The sequence below is a fragment of the Malus domestica genome, chromosome 15 (assembly GCF_042453785.1).
Source record: "Malus domestica chromosome 15, GDT2T_hap1".
NCBI lineage: Eukaryota > Viridiplantae > Streptophyta > Magnoliopsida > Rosales > Rosaceae > Malus > Malus domestica.
In genome coordinates this window covers 29,564,933-29,580,757 of record NC_091675.1, presented here as the reverse complement: position 1 = coordinate 29,580,757, position 15,825 = coordinate 29,564,933, and the positions used below count along the sequence as shown (strand labels likewise).

The 15,825-nt window shown below is 37.2% G+C and overlaps 1 protein-coding gene across 2 annotated transcripts; it reads left to right on the top strand.

The window, feature by feature from the left end:
- Positions 1 to 553: 553 nt before the first annotated feature.
- Positions 554 to 3,779, top strand: LOC103429205 (probable hexokinase-like 2 protein). 2 transcript variants are annotated; one of them, XM_070814440.1, is made up of 10 exons: positions 554 to 892; positions 1,119 to 1,269; positions 1,761 to 1,931; positions 2,098 to 2,172; positions 2,273 to 2,428; positions 2,499 to 2,597; positions 2,682 to 2,812; positions 2,961 to 3,042; positions 3,151 to 3,304; positions 3,422 to 3,779. In XM_070814440.1, the coding sequence occupies exons 1-10, from the start codon at positions 615 to 617 to the stop codon at positions 3,604 to 3,606; spliced, it is 1,482 nt and encodes a 493-aa protein (XP_070670541.1). In that variant the 5' UTR covers positions 554 to 614; the 3' UTR covers positions 3,607 to 3,779. The 2 variants fall into 2 exon arrangements, with proteins under 2 accessions (XP_070670541.1, XP_008365574.3); XM_008367352.4 differs by having other exon boundaries at positions 3,151 to 3,779.
- Positions 3,780 to 15,825: the final 12,046 nt, after the last annotated feature.

Below are 15,825 nucleotides of genomic sequence, written 5' to 3'. Positions count from 1 at the left end.
ATTTACATTTACTTTGCAAAATTCATTCATGAATCATCTTTTTAGCCCTTCTATTAGTCCAAGCTCTTTATTTAGGCCATCCAATTCCATGAATGCCCAATTACCCATAGTTTCAGCCCAAAACGTATGATTCGGTACCCATTTCAAATGAATTATGTTGCAAATAATACCAAAATTTTGTCACAAGACAACCCAATATGGGATTTCTGATTCATTGGCAAGCATTTTTCTTGTCATAATTCAGTTAGAACCTTTTATGATACTGATATGAGCAGTGTGCTCCTTTCGCTGCTCCTAAGTTCAAATTTTCTTCTTATTATTTCGATGAGTTTAATGGAGAATATTGTATAAAAAAAATTGAGTTAGTATATGTTTTAATATTTCTTCAATTATATATAAATCAAAATAAAGCATCCATTATTTTTCTACTAGCCCTATAAGATTTTATGCCTCCATCCATGATACTCGTTCCTCCCTGCACAAATGGCGGGCGGGTTTCTGTTATTTGAACCAACACTGCATCAGAGAAAACAAAACAAATAACAAGCCAATATTATTTTTTGCAAGTTGTTCATTGATGCCTAAATTGTTCTGAGAGAGATAACAACAAAATAATGAAGAAGGAGGTGGTGGTGGTGGCAACAATGACAGCAACCGCCACAGTGGTAGTGGCAGCAGTTTTACTGAGACAGTGGAAGAGGAAGAAGCAGCGTCAATGGAGAGAAACACAAAAAATACTACGAAAATTTGCAAGGGACTGCTCCACTCCGGTGCCAAAGCTTTGGCAGGTCTCAAATGCCTTGGTGTCTGACATGAAAGCTTGCCTTGCTTCCAGTGGAACCATTACAACTCTCAATATGCTTGTTTCCTACGTTTCTCCTCTCCCCACCGGGTAGGCTACATCCTCGATTGCTCACTTGGGCTTTAGTGCTATTATTTCGACGAAGTGGGTTAGGCAGGGCAGTGTGTTCGCTCCTTTGCATCATCGAGTTGGAATCCCCCTACTCGTATAGGATAGTTTAGAATTTATAATAGAATTTCACGTTGAAGAAAAAGAAAATAATACTACTATTTTCTCTTAAAATATTGATTTGTAATGTGTTTTGGTGTGGTGGCAGAGATGAGAAAGGATTTTATTATGGCGTAAATTTAAGGGGAACAAACTTCTTGATCTTGTGTGCCAGACTTGGAGGGAAGAACAACCCCATTTCAGATTTACATAAGGAGGAGATTCCCATTCCCTCCAATCTCATGGCTGCTACTTCAAAGGTACATATAGATAATTAAATTTTTGGAGTAGATTCAGCTTCAAGGATGATTTGTTTTTTCTTTCTTCTTTTGGGGGAAATGAATCCTCCACTTCCGTTATTAGTGCTTATATTGCGCTTGTGTTCCAAACGGCGTAGTCATTTTAATTATCAGGTTAAAAGTTCTGGACTAGAACTTCAAGAAGTGACTAGAAGATCATATTAGGCACCAATGAGATTTCTCCCAATAGACGTGGCACGAGTGAAATATTCCCAATAATTACCGGATCCGGATTACATCGAAGCACGAAACAAAATACCTTTATATAAGCATAATGTCAGCACCAAACATATGCAGATGATGTGAACAAGTTATTATTTTTATTTAAATTAGAGCATGCATTGTCACAATTTTTTTCATTTACGCATTAAAAACTTGAGTTTGATCAACTTGTGTTTCATCGACTTCAGTGAAAAGATGAATATGATAAATGTGTTTTTCTCATTTAACAGGAATTATTTGATTTTATTGCTGTGGAGCTAGGAAAGTTTGTTTCGGAACATCCCAATACGTTAGCAGAGGAGCTGAGCAAACTTGGTTGTATAGTGTCATGTCCGGTCGAACAATCTGTTGTCTCCGATGGAACCGCTATCAAATGGAAGAGTTTCTCAGCTGATAGCAAAGTTAGATTATATTGACTCCTTTTTCTTGTTATTTTACACTCAATGCTGCAGTAAATTAACTGCCTAAGTTTGAGATTTGGGAAGCATTATTTTTTCCAATATATCATTGTAAGTGCACCAATTTTAACCATTTTTTTTTTAATGTACAATATTACAATGAGATCAGGTTGGAAAGAAGTTGGTGAGTGACTTCAACAAAGCTCTGGAGGAACATGGAGTGAAATTGCGGGTTTACGCAATGGTATGCAACTCCCATGGTTTATGCTACTCCAACATGTAACTTGATTTCACTACGACAAAAAACGATTCCTTGCAATTGATTCAGCTATCATCTTGAGCAGGTTGATGATACCGTAGGAAATTTGGCAGGAGGTAGATACTACAACAGAGAAAGTGTGGCTGCGGTTACTCTAGCAATGGGCACGGATGCTGCTTATGTAGAGCCTGCAAATGCAGCTCTCCAGTGGCATGGCCCATCGCCTAAATTAGGCGACATGGTTAGTGTCTGGAATTTTTTAATTATACAGTATGTGCACGGCGCAGTTAAATATCTGATTAGTTTTGCAGGTAATTAGCACACAGTGGGGAGGTTTCAGTTCTCCTCATCTTCCAATAACCATCTTTGATACTTGTTTAGATGCTGAAAGCCCAAATCCTGGATGCCGGGTAAGGCAAACCTTGTACTACAAGTCTCCAATCTTTCAGAATGCATATCTTTCTGCTTTTGTTTCTAATCCAGTTTTGCCTCAGAGATTTGAGAAGCTGATTTCGGGAATGTATCTGGGAGAGATTGTGAGAAGAGTATTATTGAAGATGGCACAGGAAACAGCAGTGTTTGGGGACACGGTGCCTTTGAAACTCATGACTCCTTACCAATTGAGGTGCACAACAAAGTCTTAATGTGAATGCACAATTGCTGTTAGCTGCATCACCTTCTAGTCTTGTGGTTTGAATTTTGGAAATCTTGGATGATTGGATCTCATTGAATCATTCAGTTGCTAATAGTATTTTACTTATCATTTCATCTAGTTCACCTGATATGGCTGCCATGCATCAAGATACATCAGAGGATCACAAAATTGTTGGAGAAAAACTGAAGAAAGTTTTTGGGGTAAGGTTTCAGCCAATGAAGTAACAAAACAGTACCTGAAGTAGTTTTCAATCTTAATGATGCACAAAATAGTTAAATACTTTAACTCTTTTGCTCCATGACTACCAGATCACTAGTACTTCTCCAAAGGCGAGGGAGGTAGTTTCGGAGGTTTGTGACATCGTTGCCGAACGTGGAGCCCGTCTTTCTGGAGCTGGCATTCTTGGGATAATTAAGAAGCTTGGGAGAATTGAAAACAAGAAAAGCGTAGTTACCGTGGAAGGTGGGCTTTACGAGCACTATAGAGTCTTCAGAAATTATCTCAACAGCAGTGTGTGGGAAATGCTTGGGAATGATCTTTCAGACAATGTTGTTATTAAACATTCTCATGGTGGTTCAGGAACTGGAGCCCTATTTCTTGCTGCATCCCAAATGCAAATGCAGAATGACGATCCTGACCCTGATCCTGAACCAGGTAATGATGATGATGATGATGAAGAACCTGATATTGATGATGCCCATCCTGATAATGACGATCATGATCATGAGCATGGTAATGACGTTCGTGATCCTAATCTGAACTGAAATTCTTGCCACTTTTCTTTTTAGCATTACAACCAAACATTTTTTTTCACATTTTTTAATTTTCTTTTTCATATTGTTTTGGATTCGCGGAACTAGCTCTAGAATCACTTCCGGAGAACCTATAAAGGATGCTTTTAAGATACATTCAACATTTGTTCATGTTCAAATATGGTAATAAGATAGTAGTTTATGTAACACCAATGTGACTTGCATAACAAGTTAGTTGGATATTTACTTTAGATTTTACTTGTTTTTACGAAACATTCAAGACTATATCGTCTAGAAATTTTTTGTACACTTACTAGGTATGAGCACTTGAATTAAACATGGTAAAATACCAAAAATATATATGACAATATTTGGGAATATCTTGTATATTCATTAATCTCCAAAGTGGAGTATATATAGCAGTTACAATTGGTTTTACATATGCACTTCGTCAATGTGTGACAACAGACTACTATTTACAGTTTAACTAATATATAAATATATAACTCGCATCATTCACCCTTAAGTTGGAGCAAAGATGTCATGCATGCCCAACTCGTCAAGTGAGCTGGAAAACACACTATTAGACACAGCCTTAGTACGCACATCAGCAAGTTGATCTTGAGATCCCACAAACGAAAAAAATTAATAATTCTAGCATCCAATTGTTCCTTGATGAAATGTCAATCAATCTCCACATGTTTTGTTCGATCATGTTGCACTGGATTATGAGCAATCTCAATAGCAGCCTTGTTATCACAATGAAGTTTCATAGCACCCTTGGGTTTAAGTCCAAGATCTCTCAACAATTTTTTCAACTACAAAAACTCACATACACCATGAGACATACCACGAAACTCAGCTTCAACACTTGACCTAGCCATCACTTTTTGTTTCTTGCTTCTCCAAGTAACTAGATTACCACCCACAAAAGTAAAGTATCCAGATGTAGATTGCCGGTCAGTGACAGAACCAGCCCAATCTGCATCTGTATACCCTTCTACATTCAAATGACCATTCTTGGAGAAAACCAAGCCTCTGCCAAGAGCCATCTTCAAGTACCTCGAAATACGGATTACTGCATCCATATGAACTTCACTAGGTGAGTGCAAAAATTGACTTACCACACTAACTGCATAAGCAATGTTAGGGCGAGTGTGAGACAAATAAATTAATCCCCCCACAAGCTTTTGATACTGTTCTTTATGAGTAAGAACTTGATCTGGAAATCAGCCCAGACGATGATTCTACTCAATCGGAGTATCAATAGATTTGCAATCTAACATACCTATTTCAGCTAATAAATCAAGAACATACTTCCGTTGAGATAGAAAAATACCATGCTTTGATCGTGCAACCTCGATTCCAAGAAAATACTTCAATTCACTCAATTCTTTCATCTCAAATTCAGTAGCTAAGTACTTTTGAAGGCGTTGTACCTTATCCTGATCATCACCACTCATTATCATGCCATCAACATAAATAATCAATGCAGTTAGCTTACCATTTCTTCTCTTTAGAAACAAAGTATGATCTAAATGAATTTGAAAGTACCCAAACTTCTTCATTGAACTTGTAAACCTCCCAAACCATGCTATAGAAGATTGTTTCAAACCATACAAAGCCTTTTACAATCTGCACACAACATATTTTTCAGGAGATATACCGATACCAGGTGGGAGATCCATATAAACTTCCTCCTTAAGATCACCATGAAGGAAACCATTTAACATCAAACTGCAATAAGGGCCAATACTAGTTTGCTGCTAAGGACAGAAGAACACAAACAATGTTAAGTTTGGCAACAGGAGCAAAAGTCTCTTTATAGTCCACACCATAGGTTTGAGTATAACCCTTAGCAACTAATATGGCTTTGTACCGGTCAATAAATGAAGGAAAAAATTTGTCCTAGCTAAGAACATGTGAGAACATTTGAACACATAAGCAAACTAATAACACTTTAAAGTAGGCATACATTCAAAAACAATTCTAAAACCCATGACTTTCAAAGCCTAGTGAATGGTGAACAACAAGACTCTTTAACAACATTAAAGAGAATAAAGGATTTTAAGATTCATTACCCTTGAAGCTCATCCTTGTTTACATAAGGGATTCACCCAAGTGGAGGGCCTCCAAGTCACCTCCTAGCTCCTTAGATCTTCCTTGTATTTTTCTTCCTTTTGATACTCCTTTGCTCCTTGAGGATGTGAGGAAATGATCTCCAAGAACACTAAAGATTTAGTGTCTCTCAGTCTCCACACCAAGGATAAGGTGTGAAGATGAAATGGATGACCTAGAGGAAGAATTGCTAGCTATCCTTCCCCTAAGTGACCAACCTCTATGGAGAAAAAGAGAGAAAACGTTTCTCTTCTTTACCTCAAGAAAACCCTAGTGTGTAAAAGCTATAAAGATGACTTTATACTACCTCACATGTGAGTGGCAAACTTGCAATTAATCCAAGTTTGCATCCACTCACCTTTATGGCTGGCCTTGACTTTGTTATTGGGCTAATTGCCCATTTTGTTTTAGTTGCCATACACCTTAAACATAATGGGCCTTGTGGAGTAAAATACTTTTTGGCCCCGAGACCCGAAACTAAATTGAAAGCCCAATACGAAACTTTCGTATAATTAATTAACTAATTAATTAATCTTGACCATTCTCAATTAAACCATTTAATTGCTTATCCATCTCATTTATATTTCTTCACTTTCATCCTTACTTGGTGTACGATCCATTAGGTTCCAATTAGCGAGGCACTGGGTGATTGTTACTCTTAACGATTGATTGTGAATTGAAACCACATTTCAATTCTCCCTTTGATTAGTGTTTGCTAATCTTCAGGGCTTCCACAAACCATGAGTGACACCTAGCAGTATGTCATGGCTACCCAAGCTAAGTAGACGTGGTTGGAAAACTTATCCAGTTACAATTACAATACAATACGGTCATTCTCTAATACAATACTCTTAATCACATTGTTTGAGTGATAGTTTGTTTCATGTCTACTATCCAATGTGATACTTCTCTATCTGATTCAATTGAATATGATTTCAAACAAACTTCTAAGTCATATTCGTATGCGTTGGCCAAAGACTCCTGAATCATATCTCAAAGTATTCTCCCTCCGTCATGGAAGGTTAGAGATCCATTGTTGTGCATTCAATTGTCTACATGATTAGGTAGCTTGACCCCAACAATGTCGTGGACACTCTCAATGGAATGCCTTTAACATGATCAAAGATCAAGGACCCAACCATTAGACATCTATGATGCTTCAGGTTAAAGGACTACTTTGCATATTGCAACTTAAGAGTTCTTACATGACATGTATGTTCAAACTCCTTTTTTATTGTTGTTCAGTGTACTCAATTACCTTTTGAGCACCTATGTGTTTGTCTCAGTGTCCAACACTAAATGACTTGAGACTTGTCATACTCACGCTTGAGTTAACATAACACATAATAACCTTAGCGGATTGTCAATACCCAATTGGCAATCTTATGGCTATGAACGTTTTAGGAATGAACATAAGAGAAAGGTTTCATTAATCTAACTTAGTTAGATCACTTCTCTCTTAGATTAAATACATTCATTAGATTCCCTTATTGCTTAAACACATAATACAATAAATAGTAATTAACAATAAGATTTACACTTCATTAAACATATAATAGTTTAACACAATAAGTATTCAAAAAGCTATTATATCAAATGAGTGGCTTTGTGGGAATACTTCCAACAATCACCAACTTGCACTATAAGCCACCTTCCTATGTATCTAATACCCATCTTTTCCATATGGCGGTGAAGTTGGATTTGAGACATTGGCTTCGTCAGTGGATCTGCTACGTTATTGGCTAAGGCAACCTTAAGGATGTTGACTTTCCCTCGGCAACATATCTTCTAATGATATTAAAGCGTCTGTCCAAATGCTTGTTCTTTTGATGAGCCCTGGGTTCCTTGGCTTGAGCTATCGCCCCACTATTATCACAGTACAAAGTTACTGGCGATGTAATGGCTGGAACCACTCCAAGTTCAGTAATAAACTTCTTCATCCAAAACATTTTTTTGCCGGCTTCAGCTGCAACTACATATTCAACCTCCGTCGTGGAATCAACAATTACATCTTGTTTCTTACTTTTCTAGCTGACAGCCCCACCATTCAGAGTGAACACATATTCGGAGTTGGAACTTCTATCATTGACGTCAGATTGGAAATCTGCGTCTGTATAGGCTTCCACTCCCAACTCTATCGCTTCTCCATTAACGAGGAACATGTCCTTAGTTCTTCTTAAGTACTTAAGGACCGTCTTAACAGCTGCCCAGTGTTCTGATCCTAGATTAGATTGATATCGACTAGTAATGCTCACAGCATATGCGATGTCAAGCCTTGTGCATATCATGGGATACATGAGATGTCTTATGGTGGAAACATAAGGAATAACACTCATCTGCTGTATTTCTTCAGGAGTCTTAGTTTCTATGGATTTAGAAAGGTGAATTCCATGTTTCACAAGAAGAAAACCTTTCTTAGATTATTCCATCTGGAACCTACTTAGCCCCTTATCTATGTACATTGATGGGGATAATCCAATTAATTTTCTAGATCTATCACGATGGAGCTTTATCCCAAGTACATAAGATGCATCTCCTAAATCTTTCATGTGGAAGGTTTTGGACAACCACATTTTACAGAAGAAAGTACTGCAGTGTCATTCCCGAATAGTAATATGTTATTTACATATAACACTAGGATTACAACTGCATCCCCAACGACCTTTTGATAAACATAATTGTCGTCTTCATTTTGAGTAAAACCAAACAATTTGATTTTAGTGTCAAAGCGAATGTTCCAGCTCCTAAAGGCTTGCTTAAGTCCATAAATGGACATTTGAAGCTTACATGCCTTAGTCTTTACAGACTTGGACACGAATATTCAGGTTGAGTCATATAGAGCTCTTCCTCTAGGTAGCGATTCAGAAAGGCCATCTTCACATCCATTTGCCATATCTCATAATCATGGTATGCAGCTATAGCAAGCAAAATTCAAATAGACTTAATCATGGCTGCAGGAGAGAAGGTTTCTTCATAGTCAATCTCTTCTTGTTGCCAGTAACCCTTGGCTACTAGTCTAGACTTATAAGTCTCCACGTTCTAATCAGCACTTATCTTCCTCTTGAAGACCCATTTATTTCCAACAGGTACTATACCTTTTGGAGGGTCTACAAAAACTTATACCTGATTTTGATACATGGAATCCATTTGGAATTTCATGGCCTCCTGCCATCTCTTTGAATCAATGTCAAACATTGCTTCAGTGTAATCCCTAGGGTCCTCCTTTGTGTCATTGTCACCAATAAGGTGTAATTCCCCAAAGTCATTATCCAAGCCATACCTCTTAGGTGGCTTACTAACCCGTTCTGATCTACATGGAGCTAAAGGTTCATGAATAGGGTTGTCAACTTGTAAAGTGCTTGTTTGTAGTTCATCATTAATCTCATTAATTTCCATTGTTTTACTTGTAGTTCCTTTAAGAACAAATTCGTCATCTAGAAACTTAGCAATTCTGGTGACAAAGACATTCTGGTTGTCAGGATGGTAGACTCATATCCCATAGTTTCTCTAGGATATCCCACAAAATAGCACCTAACTGATCTCGCTTTAAGCTTAGTAGCTTCAAGCTTCTTAACATATGCTTCACAACCCCAAATCTTCATATGATTAAAACTTGGCTTTCTACCATGCCATATCCTATAGAGCGTCTGTGAAACTGACTTGGAAGGTACTCTATTAAGCAAGTAAGCTACTGTATATAGAGTGTATCCCCAGAATGTTATTGGTAGATCAGTGGAACTCATCATAGAATGAACCATGTTCATCAAGGTTCGATTTCTCATTTCAGAAACTCCATTAAGTTGTGGAGTTCCTGGTGGAGTCCACTATGATATTATTCCACACTGTTTCAGATAATCTAAGAACTCATTACTTAGATACTCTCCCCCACGATCAGATTTTAAGATCTTTATCTGTTTCCCAGTTTGGTTCACAACTTCACAACTTCATTCTTTAATTCTTTGAACTTTTCAAAGGATTCTGACTTGTACTTCATAAGATACACATAGCGAAACTGAGAGTGATCGTCGGTGAATGTGATATAATAGAAGAAGCCTTCTCTCAACGTGGTAGACATTGATCCACATACGTTAGTGTCATTCCCGAATAGTAATATGTTATTTACATATAACACAAGGATTACAACTGCATCCCCAACGACCCTTTGATAAACATAATTGTCGTCTTCATTTTGAGTAAAACCAAATGATTTGATTTCAGTGTCAGAGCGAATGTTCCAGCTCCTAGAGGCTTGCTTAAGTCCATAAATGGACCTCTGAAGCTTGCATACCTTAGTCTTTACAGACTTGGACACGAACCTTCGGGTTGAGTCATATAGAGCTCTTCCTCTAGGTAGCGGTTCAGAAAGGCCATCTTCATATCCATTTTCCATATCTCATAATCATGGTATGCAGTTATAGCAAGCAAAATCCGAATGGACTTAATCATGGCTGCAGAAGAAAAGGTTTCTTCATAGTCAATCTCTTCTCATTGCCTGTAACCCTTGGCTACTAGTCTAGCCTTATAAGTCTCCACGTTCCCATCAGCGCTTATCTTCCTCTTGAAGACCCATTTGTTTCCAACAGGTACTATACCTTTTGGAGGGTCTACAAAAGCTCATACCTGATTTTGATACATGGAATCCATTTGGGATTTCATGGCCTCTTGCCATCTCTTTAAATCAATGTTAAACATTGCTTCAGTGTAATCCCTAGGGTCCTTCTTTGTGTCATTGTCACCAATAACGTGCAATTCCCCAAAGTCATTATCCAAGCCATACCTCTTAGGTGGCTTACTGACCCGTTTTGATCTACGTGGAGCTAAGGGTTCATGAACAGGGTTGTCAACTTGTAGAGTGCTTGTTTGTGGTTCATCATTAATCTCATTAATTTCCATCGTTTTACTTGTAGTTCCTTTAAGAACAAATTCGTCCTCTAGAAACTTTGCAATTTTGGTGACAAAGACTTTCTGGTTGTCAGGATGGTAGAACTCATATCCCATATTTTCTCTAGGATATCCCACAAAATAGCACCTAACTGATCTCGCTTTAAGCTTAGTAGCTTCAAGCTTCTTAACATATGCTTCACAACCCCAAATCCTAATATGATTAAGACTTGGCTTTCTGCCATGCCATATCTCATAAAGCGTCTGTGAAACTGACTTGGAAGGTACTCTATTAAGCAAGTAAGCTACTGTATACAGAGTGTATCCCCAGAATGTTATTGGTAGATCAGCGGAACTCATCATAAAATGAACCATGTTCATCAAGGTTCGATTTCTCCTTTCAGAAACTCCATTAAGTTGTGGAGTTCCCGATAGAGTCTATTATGATATTATTCCACACTCTTTGAGATAATCTAAGAACTCATTACTTAGATACTCTCCCCCACGATCTGATTTTAGCATCTTTATCTGTTTCCCAGTTTGGTTCACAACTTCATTCTTTAATTCTTTGAACTTTTCAAAGGATTCTGACTTGTACTTCATAAGATACACATAGCGAAACTGAGAGTGATCGTCGGTGAATGTGATATAATAGGAGAAGCCTTCTCTGGACGTAATAGACATTGGTCCACATATGTCAGTGTGGATTAACCCTAGAATTTCAGTGGAACGCTGTCCCTTCCCAGTGGATGGAGATTTGGTCATCTTCCATTTCAAGCAACATTCACAAGTACCTATTTGGTCATTACCCAATGGGTGGAAATATCTGTCTTTCGACATCTTGCGAATCTTGTCAAGGTTCACATGTCCAAATTTAAGATGTCACATCTTTTCTTGGTTAACTTCTTCTCTAGCCCTTTTGGGTTTTGAGGTATTCCCGCTTTCAATGCAGTGCATTCCACTACTTGTCTCTAGGTGAAAAAGTCCATCTATCATATTACCATGAGAGATAATATGACCGTTCAAGTATAAAGTGCAACTCATTTTGTCAAACAATACTGAGTGCCCATCTCATAAAAGCATAGAGATAGAAATCACATTCTTTATACATAATGGAAAATATAAACAATTTTTAAGTTCCAAGACTTCCCCAAAGGGTAGTTTAAGCATGTAGGTGCCTACTGCTTTTGCAGAGATCTTAATGACGTTCCCAACTCGCATAAATATCTCTCTATTGTGCACTTTCTTGTTCCCTGTTAGTCCCTGCAATGAATTGCAGATATGTTGACTAGTGCCTAAATCAAATATCCAGGAGTTGGAGCTTACTGTAAAAGCACTCTCTATGACATAAATAGTCCCCTCAAAAGTTCATGTCATAAGGCTCGCAATGCACACCTTGTATTTCTTCTTCCAAAGTTCATCATTTCCACAATGAAAGCATGTTCCTTTGGATTTTATTGCCTTCTTCTTATGCAACCTTTTCCTTGTGATTGCATTCTCACTACCACTATCCTTTTTGAAACCTTGTTCAAACTTACAGCACATGTCAATCATTTCAGAAAGAGTACGATCGAATTTATTCACTTTGTAGTTTATTATAAACTTAGTGAAATCATCCGAGAGAGATGCAAGGAAAAAGTTTTAGGCCATTTTCCCATCGATGGAAGTTCCTAAACTCTCAAGATCTTGAAAGATCCTTTCCATCTTTTGTCCATGTTTTTGGACTGATGTCCCCTTTGCCATTTTAGCATTCAACAGACTACAAACATTTGAGAATCATACAATACTTGTCTCAATATCATGCATCTTATGCAAACTATCAACCATGGCACATGAAGTGTCCATGTGCTTATGTAATATCTTAAGCTCCTCACTTAGTGAAGTAAGGATTAAGCATTTGGCTTGTAAGTCATCCTCTAGGTGTCTAGTATAATTTTGACACTCCTCTTTTGAAGCTAGTTTCGTAAGAGGTATATGAGGTGGGGATTGCTTGAGCACATACGATATGTCATTCACCATTGAGACATTCTCAATGCAATGATACCAAGCAAGGAAACGTTGGCCCCTAAGGCCCCTTTTGTCAAGTATAATAATAGGAGTAAATTTAGGCATGTTGTTAACTACATAACATAACAAAAATCGTATTAGATTGTTGATTTTAAAACTACTTGATTGGGTCTTAAATCAAATAGTAGCACCCATTATTTTTGGCAAATTCCACACCCCTCAATGAAATCTGAGAGTTATGTTAAACTCTTATCGGGGTATGGGAGGCTCACCATTATCAAGCCCACCTCACAATAATATGATGTTGGTTAGGAACAATAATGATGAGAGAATAACGCTTTAGTCATTTACAACTCTTGTAATTACCCATCTTGTTTGGCCTCTAGAGAATGATGCCTCACAACGTTATGATGTCGGCACCATTGCACTTAGTTAAGTTATTCCCACCATGCTAGTTTGTGTAGGGGTTCAAGAATAGCCTCACAATGATATGATGTTAGCCATCCTCGTTGCCTACCTCACCACATCATGTATATACATATGGATTCCTCCTGAATATAAGCACATACTTTGAACTTCCTCATAATAGGGTGAAGCTGGTGTATGAGTCATAAACGATTGGAGCCTACCACGGTGGAAGGCTTACGAAGAGATGTACAAAGCATATCTCACTTATCAACTTAATATTCGTTTTGTTTGAGGGAGTAGTGTTTAGCTACATCAATTTCATTTTAATATAATCAAAAGTACTTGGGCCTATCACAACCATTGGTCTAAAATTTATATGAATTAGTAGTATATAATCCTCCCACTATTTCGATGAAACAAGCGAGACTATATGGAACTACTAACGAATGCATTGCATCCTCATATGGACTATATAGTCATCTTAAGTCTTAGGATGATTATGAACCGTTTGATTTGATCTAACACGAGCCTTGTGTTGGACCTTGGGTCTAAGGTAGTTAGTTGTTGATTTTAGTTACACGTTTAATCTAATTAAACCGTTATTTCCTATTGGGCGTTGGACCTAACTATTCCAATTTGCATACAAATAAACAAAAAGGAATACATGAAATAAAGAGGAGGGCTTATGCCATTTTACAACACATTTGAACTAAACAAATTACATTCAAATCTAAACTACTTAACCCAAACATTCATAATGTAAAGTGGCCAATCACATAGCTCAATTATCGAGGCCTTTGGTTCATAATCACCTTTTTCTTAATCAATCACATTAACTAAGAAAACAACTTAAACAATTGGTTTTCGGATTCATAGAATTGATTTAAATGGAACTAAATGAAATGAAAATCCAATTCTTATTAAAGAGACAAAACCACTTTGTTCTCATCATGATTTGGGCCGAAAAAGCAATGACCACAACTATTGGGCCACAATGCAAGAACATAAACTTTTGGGGTCACTTTGTAAAAACACAAAAGCCCACAACTTCTTGTAATTACAACAAGAACCCAAAAATTTCAATAACAAAAACTTCATTAAAGAAGCAAAACAATTTGTCCTTTAGTGATTTTGGGCCTTTACATAAAACATAAACTTTTGGGTCAAAGCGCAAATACACAAAAATATCAAAACTTTATGTAATTGCATAAAAGGCCCCAAAAGTACCCCCACTAAGAGGTGGCCGGTTTTGGTAGTGTAAAAAAGGCGTTTGGTTTTGGTGAAAATTCAAAATTTTAAAGTGTGTTGAAAAAGTGAAAGGTATGGGTTGAATAGTTGATTGGCATGGTTGAAAAGTTTGATTGGTATGAGTTGTAAGAATAGGTTAGTCAAACAATAAAGACACAAATCCTCCATCACCAATCAATAACAAACCAAAATTTTATGAAAAACAACAAACAAATTGAATCAAAACACCAAACCTTTTTGTTCTTGGTAAGAACATCAAGAACATTGAAGAACACACAAGAAAACTCATAAGAGATCCATGAATGTTTTCACTCAATAAAACTCAAAAATACACTACTCAAAAGAGGGTTAACATCCTAGGGCACATAGGGGTTTCAAAAGTCACTTTAAAACTCTTTTAACAAGACAAACATAAACCCAAAAATCCACCCTTTCGATTTGGCCGAATTTCCCCACTTACATGGAACCAAATTTTAGTTCCAATATTCATGCTTAAATGAACTACATCTACAACATTTGAGATGATAATTTTTCAAGAAAAAATTATATTCAAAAAGCAAGAACAAAGCTTGTAACATTTACAACATTTAAATCTCAAACCATGAAAAACACAAAACCCAAAAGGATTCACCATACACTAGACCTAGGCTCCGATACCACTTGAAGGAAAAAAAAATTTCCTAGCTAAGAACATGTGAGAACATTTGAACACATAAGCAAACTAATAACACTTTAAGTAGGCATGCATTAAAAAACAATTCTAAAACCCATGACTTTCAAAGCCTAGTGAATGGTGAACCACAAGACTCTTTAACAACATTAAAGAGAAGAAAGGATTTTGAGATTCATTACCCTTCAAGCTCATCCTTGTTTACACAAGGGATTCACCCAAGTGGAGGGCCTTAAAGTAACCTCCTAGCTCCTTAGATCTTCCTTGTGTTTTTCTTCCTTTTGATACTTCTTTGCTCCTTGAGGATGTGAGCAAAGGATCTCCAAGAACACCAAAGATTTAGTGTCTCTAAGTCTCCACACCAAGGATAAGGTGTGAAGATGAAATGGATGACTTAGAGGAAGAAAGATTGCTTGCTATCCTTCCCCTAAGTGGCAGGCCTCTATGGAGAAAAAGAGAGAAAAAGTTTATCTTCTTTGCCTCAAGAAAACCCTAGTGAGTAAAAGCTATAAAGATGACTTTATACTACGTCACATGTGAATGGCAAATTTGCAATTAATCCAAGTTTGCATCCACTCACCCTTATGGTCGTCCTTGACTTTGTTATTGGGCAAATTGCTCATTTTGTTTTAGTTGTCATACAACTTAAACATAAAGGGCCTTGTGGACCAAAACAATTTTGGGCCCCCGAGACCCGAAACTAAATTGAAAGCCCCATACAAACCTTTCGTATAATTAATTAACTAATTAATTAATCTCAAACATTCTCAATTAAACCATTTAATTGCTTATCCATCTCATTTATATTTCTTCACTTTCATCCTTACTCGGTGTACGGTCCATTAGGTTCTAATTAGCGAGGTAGTGGGCGATTGTTACTCTTAATGATCGACTGTGAA

What these genes read in the sequence shown, in the direction of transcription:
- LOC103429205 (XM_008367352.4), top strand. Translation starts at nt 615, where the DNA reads ATGAAGAAGGAGGTGGTGGTGGTGGCAACAATGACAGCAACCGCCACA. An exon ending in GTTTCTCCTCTCCCCACCGG is followed by an intron (nt 893 to 1,118) that starts GTAGGCTACATC and finishes GTGTGGTGGCAG; the next exon opens with AGATGAGAAAGGATTTTATT. An exon ending in GCCCAAATCCTGGATGCCGG is followed by an intron (nt 2,598 to 2,681) that starts GTAAGGCAAACC and finishes GTTTTGCCTCAG; the next exon opens with AGATTTGAGAAGCTGATTTC.